The sequence below is a fragment of the Alexandromys fortis genome, unplaced genomic scaffold, assembly GCF_014885135.2.
Source record: "Alexandromys fortis isolate MF-2015 unplaced genomic scaffold, M_Fortis_MF-2015_v1.1 scaffold_26, whole genome shotgun sequence".
In the NCBI taxonomy this organism is placed as follows: domain Eukaryota; kingdom Metazoa; phylum Chordata; class Mammalia; order Rodentia; family Cricetidae; genus Alexandromys; species Alexandromys fortis.
Window position 1 is genome coordinate 3,684,364 of NW_026067894.1, and position 6,112 is coordinate 3,690,475.

The following is a 6,112-nucleotide window of genomic DNA, read 5'->3' on the forward strand; positions in this document are numbered from 1 at the left end:
ACCTGGCAAGCGGCACAAGAGAAATTCAAACACTCTCTAGAATGAAGTCTCTAGTGTAGGCTACTGTCCTTTAACTATGCTGTCATTTTCTCCAGCCCAAGGATTTCCCTAAATATTGAGTATTAATTAAACAAAACTTAATATTAATTAAACTCTTATGATCTTGAGAAAAGTCTTTTATAGAAGGTGATTCCTTAAGAAACCTTTAAGACTGGCATGGTGACACACACCTTTAATCCCAGCACTTGGGAGGCAGACAGATCTGTGAGTTCAAGGCCAGCCTGGTATACACAATGAGTGCAGGACAGCCAGGGCTACAGAGAAACCCTGTCTTCAAAAAACAAAATTAAAGAAAAGAAAGAATAGGAAAGAAATAAACCTTTGAGTCATTAAACAACCAGCAAACAAAATATTTACAAAGGAAATATCATTGACCATCAAAATAGGCTGAAGCTTGTCTTTAAAAAGGAAGTAAGAGGGCTGGAGAGATGGCTCAGCAGTTAAGAGCACTGACTGTTCTTCCAAAAAGACATGGGTTCAGTTCCTACATGACAGCTACAGTTCCAAGGAACCCGACACCTTTATGATGTGGGATTCCCCTCTGTATGCTGTGAATACCATTGGTTAATAAAGAAACTGCCTTAGGCCTGTGATAGGGTAGAGAAGAGCTAGATGGGGAAAACTAAACTGAAATGCTGGAAGAAAGAAGGGTGGGTTTAGGGAGAAGCCATGTAGCCCTGCTAGAGACAGACACCGGAACTTTACCCAGTAAGCCACAGTCACATGGTGATACACAGATTAATAGAGATGGGCTATTTTAGAATATAGGAGTTATCCAGAAATACACTTAAGCTACTGGCCAAACAGTACTACAAATAATATGGTTTCTTTGTGATTATTTTGGGGCTGAGCAGCAGGGAACAAACAAGCAGCCTCCTACAACACCCTTACAGGCAAAACAGCAATGTACAATAAATAAATTAATTAAAAAAAAGGAAGCAAGCAATAGTATTCCTTGCATGAGCAGAGATTAAAGGGCAGGTAATGTGAGTTACTCTTGAGAGTACACTGAACACTTCTCGACGTAAGGTGTAGTTCAGCAGCTTTTAAAATTTCATGTTTATTCATATTTCTCAAAATATATGTACATAAAAAAGGAAGATTTACAACAGGAAAGATTGCCTTACATGCAACACAAATCCCAATGACTCATGATGGGATCTCACAGGTTATCATCCAATTCAAGCCCATTTTCTCAAATCCATTTCCCAGCCCTATGTAAGCTGCTGGGATCCCAGGGACACTGCAAGTGGAATGAATCTCAAACAAACACATTCTCCTCTGGCAGTATGTAAGGGGCCAGAGGATGTACATCAAAAGTTTAAGACAATTAAAATGTCAAGTGCTACAGGGAAGGAATAAATGATAAGCAGAAACTGTTATTTCTCAAGTAGAAAGCTAGTGCTATTTTACACAACCTCACAATATCCTAAAACAAACACAAACAAAGAGGGTTAGGTAGTACAGCTTCATTTGCTTTTCCCCCTCTCCTCTCTTCTGTTAAAATATCTCAAAAAGGAAACCATTTGCCTGATATCAAAAGTGCTATGGAAAGGGGGGGGGGCACACAGGTGAATCTGAAATCTGGTTATTTTAGCAAATTATATGTTTTATCACTTAACATTTCTACATTAGTAATGGAAACTCGCAAACAGGGACAACTCATGCCCCACATATTAAAAATATATCTAGACATTTGATCAAGAATATTCCTCATTTTTGGTAATATAAGCAACACCAGAAATCAGATTCCACATATTCCTGTACTTCCTCTTCAGTCAAAAACCAAGTGGTGCAGACAATTTGTGCTTGCTGTTACGGGAACAATGCTCTGGGCAGCAAAGCGTGCTTGGCAATTGGTCAGGGCGGCCAAAGGAGCGGAGATCTTTAGAATCTAGAGGATCACAGAGACGAGGGCTTCTCCAAAGTTCAAGCTGGAGAGAATGGTGAGTGGAGTGACTTCATAGCCTGGGTTAATCACCACAGCTCAAAGTCTCCAGGCAGAGGCAATGCCTTTCTCAAGTGTGCCTGCCTCCTTGTGACTTCCAGCACCTGACCTGTTGGTGCTTACTACAAATCTAAGTCTTTGCAACTGTTTAGATTAACTTGAAGGGGAAAAAACCCAAATCGGACCATAAAAAAAAAGAAAAAAAAAAAAAAAAGAAAAGAAAAAAAGAAAAGGTTGAGATTAAGAGGAGCAAAAGGAATAGGGTAGATTACGTAGTTCAGCAAAGTCCAGGATTATTGCAGAAATGAAAATGATGAAAAGGCAGGCACTGAAAACAGTACCTAAAGCTAACAAATGTCTACATTGGTTTGTTTATATTCCTTCCCACAATGCTCATATGGGAAGAAAAAAATAAAATTTGAAAGCGTCATGACTAAAACAAATGCACACTGACCTTATAAAATAAGATTTTGAATTCTATCATGATACCCATTTTTTTCCTATAAAATTTACTTTTTTGCCTTGAAAGATCTTTTCATGGTAGATCTGCCCTTATCAGGGAGTTTCATCTCCTTTCTGGCACTGGCTGTGGGCTTTTTTGAGGAGCTCCCGCTCGGCTTCTTGATGAGTGAGGGTGAGGGCCTGGCTTTCTTGGCAGGGGTCTTGGCCTTGGGGGGGGCTTTCTTGGGCAGCGGCCTCACTTTCCCTCTCTGGGCAGCAGGGACTTTACGCACAGGCTTGGACCCTCTCTGCTTCATGGATGCAGCCTTCCCTTGGGACTTGGCTGGGGTTTTCTTCTGTAAGCTGTGAGAACAAAAGAATAAAGGGTATTCACTATGCAGGAGAGTCACTTTGCCAAGACAAGTTCTTTTTGCTTTAAGAGAAATAGCTTATACAGAAATCACTATGTTAAAAATAGAAATTTGACTTGATTTCTCCATACAAGGTATACACAAATTTAACTGATTCATGGAAGTCTACAGATGACTTCTTAAGATAGTATGGAGTTATTTTTCTTTGAATAAACTACAGACATGTATATTATGTTTGAACAAACAAGAAACTACTTATTCACACTGCCTGAAGTTTGGAATCCTTGAATTTTCAAGGGAGAAGATCATTTAAACATTACTCAGAATCTGAGAAGGATCTCAGTGGCTAATACACATTCCTATGCTCAGCCCCTCCTATTAGTACCACTGGATTCTGAGTGCTACTAGACACATACTCTGTGCGAACACTCTACCACTGAGCTATGTTCCTGATCCTTTATTTTTTGAGAGAGGGTTTCAATAATTGCTCACACTGGCCATGAATTTTCAATTCTCCTGCCTTAGCCTCCCTGACAGCTGGAATTTTATCCATCTTTAGCTTTGAGATAGTGATTATTCTGCCTCAACAGATTCCTTGTCTCACACCTTCTCTTGGGTGGTGGTTCTTCATCCTCAGAGTCCTCTGATGATTCATCCTCATCCTCGTCTTCATCTTCATCCTCATCCTTAGAACCATCTGGCTCTTTCTTTGGAAATAGAACTCCTGGGCTAAGGAGGGGGAAAAAGTTAAAGTCTCATGTAGGACAAGGAAAATAATGTGACCCTAGAGCCTGTCACCAGACATGCCCACTCTAGACATACTCCCTCAAAAACGTCATTAGGTTACACATATCTGTTTAGAATTTAACCTACTTTGAACACATGCACAAAGTCAACATAAATGTAGGAAAGTTCTCCATCATATTTCATCCCTTTCCTCCCATCATGCAGTACAAAGGTTCATCCTGTAGTAAGCAGTCACGAACCTTCTGCCCTGTGGATCTGCCCCCAAACACACAGAAGCGAGGGGTCTGCACAACAGTCACCATGTTTTGCCTTCACAATGCCAGCAAGTAACTCAAAAGCTAAAGCTCTTCAAAGTTTTCGAGAAATTGGGCAAGAATCTTGTTCTCTACACTTCTCTTTAACTTTTCTTAATAGTGTGTCCATAAATTAAAACATGTATATGACCTAACTATTCAATCTACTATTTAATGTCTAAAAATCCAAGTGTACATTCACTAAAGTAATGTCTTTGTTTTTAAGAATTATATAAGCAAGTCTCAATGCAGAGCTGCCGAAAAAGAGCCCACAGCTCAGGCTATGGTCTTCCTAGAAATGGAAAGGCAGAGGGCTCCAGTACCAATACACAGAACAATGCATGGCTGTTAAGAGCTTCATGCCTGTTACTGTTTTGACAAATACATCGTGAATAGGAGACAAGTTTTTCAAATAAAAGTTTGAAGAAGGCAGAGTTATGATTTATGGAAACAGGCAAAGGTGGATTCCCCATCTGGTTTTCTAGACAACTAAAATATTTAATCCTCTGGTAATCTGACCCCTACTACCATTTAAAAAGATTAGAATGGCATCAAGTTGACTTCCCAAGAGCCGGCAAACCCACAGCTCTCCTAGGACGGCAGAGATGCCTGTCCTACTAAGAATCTTTTGTGGTTGTTATTTTCAGAGAGTTCCAGTTCAGAGTAACAGTAATGAGGCAAGCTCTTTAACCCAAGGCTGTAACTCAGAAGCAGATTCAAGCCTACAGTGGCCAGAGCTTCACTTTGGGAGCTCACCTGGGGTAATACGGGAAGCACAGCTGGAAAGTCCCACTGAACCCCTTCCCGGAGATCTGCTCCATCCACCCATTCTTCTCACATTTCTGCAGAGTTTTTTTCAGCAAATGCACTTTACAAAAAATTCAAAAATAAAGAAAAGTTTAGATATTCAGATTTGGTGAAATCGACCACAATTAAATGCAAACCAAGTTAACATTGATCACACATACTATCTAAGTCCTTTCTGCCTAAATGTAGTAATTAGTTCTTAAAACAATTATTTTTGTGCCCATAAATTTGGCAAGTTATATTGAAAAAGTACAAAGAGACATTAGAATCCATGGAGTCAAAACCTTTTTCACAGAGAAGGCTATTGATTCCATTAGAATGGATCAGTGTCTGCAGTCCAGAAGTCCAGAGTCCTGTTCTCGGGTAGTACATAACTGGGAACAACAGTCCTGAAGCTAAAAATGTCATTTCTACTCATCTAAGCATCTAATGTGTAACCTCTAAATAAACTGATATCACCTCAGAGTTATATATAAAGATGGGCAGGGGCTGGGCAGATGACCCCACTGGTAAAGTGCCTGAGTTGAAGTTCATAGCAGACATGGCAGTGCGCATCTGTAACCCTAGAACTACAAGTGGAGACAGGCAGATTCATGGAGCTCAGTGGCATGTGTGCCACGTGTACATGAACATACTAACTATATACAGAGACATCATGCACAAGCAAAAACATAAGCAGAACAAATTTCTCAAAAATAAAGAGGTAAGACTCCTGAGGACTTAGAATTCTCATGCAAAGGCAGGGAGGTGGTGGCGCACGCCTTTAATCCCAGCACTTGGGAGGCAGAGGCAGGTGGATCTCTGTGAGTTCGAGACCAGCCTGGTCTACAGAGCTAGTTCCAGGACAGGCTCCAAAACCACAGAGAAACCCTGTCTTGAAAAACCAAAAAAAAAAAAAAAAGAATTCTCATGCAAAACCACATCGAGAACAGTAGGAAAATTCAATTAATACAAGCCTTGGTGTGAGTGAAACTGAAAAGGTTACTAAATTGGCTTCCTGATGGGTGTGGTGGTGTCTGCCCAGCTACTTGGGAGGCTAGGGCAGAAGGATTTTTGTGTTCAAAGCCAGCCTGGGCTATTTTACTTCTCCCCTACCCCAAGACATGGCTTCTCTGCATAACCCTGATGCCCTGGAACTTGCTCCATAGCTCTTGTTCTGTAGGCTGGCATTTAACTCAGAGGTCTGCCTGCCTCCCAAATTCTGGGATCAGTGCCAACACCACCTGGCCCACCTGGGCTACTTAAGGAGACTCTACATTATAAAAAAGAAAACTATTATTTTCATTTTTGTTTTTTTTGAGACAGGGTTTCTTAGTATAACCACTCTGGTTGCCCTAAAACTTACTCGGTGAACCAGGCTGGCCTCGAACTCAGAGATCTGCCTGCCTCTGCCTCCTGGGTGCTAGGATTAAGGGCGTGTGTCACCATGCCCGGGAAGAAAGAAA

The 6,112-nt window shown here is 40.9% G+C and overlaps 1 protein-coding gene across 1 annotated transcript in view; it reads right to left on the reverse strand.

Moving 5' to 3' along the window:
* Window positions 1-1,090: 1,090 nt before the first annotated feature.
* The window catches only part of Hp1bp3 (heterochromatin protein 1 binding protein 3), a 31,019-nt gene continuing 25,997 nt past the window's right edge, over window positions 1,091-6,112 (reverse strand). Inside the window, exons 10-12 of the mRNA XM_050152509.1 lie at window positions 4,617-4,739; window positions 3,427-3,549; window positions 1,091-2,812 (exon numbers count right to left, since the gene is read on the reverse strand). Of these exons, the coding sequence (XP_050008466.1) occupies window positions 2,518-2,812; window positions 3,427-3,549; window positions 4,617-4,739 (541 nt within the window). The 3' untranslated portion in view covers window positions 1,091-2,517. The remainder of the gene's footprint in view (window positions 2,813-3,426; window positions 3,550-4,616; window positions 4,740-6,112) is intronic.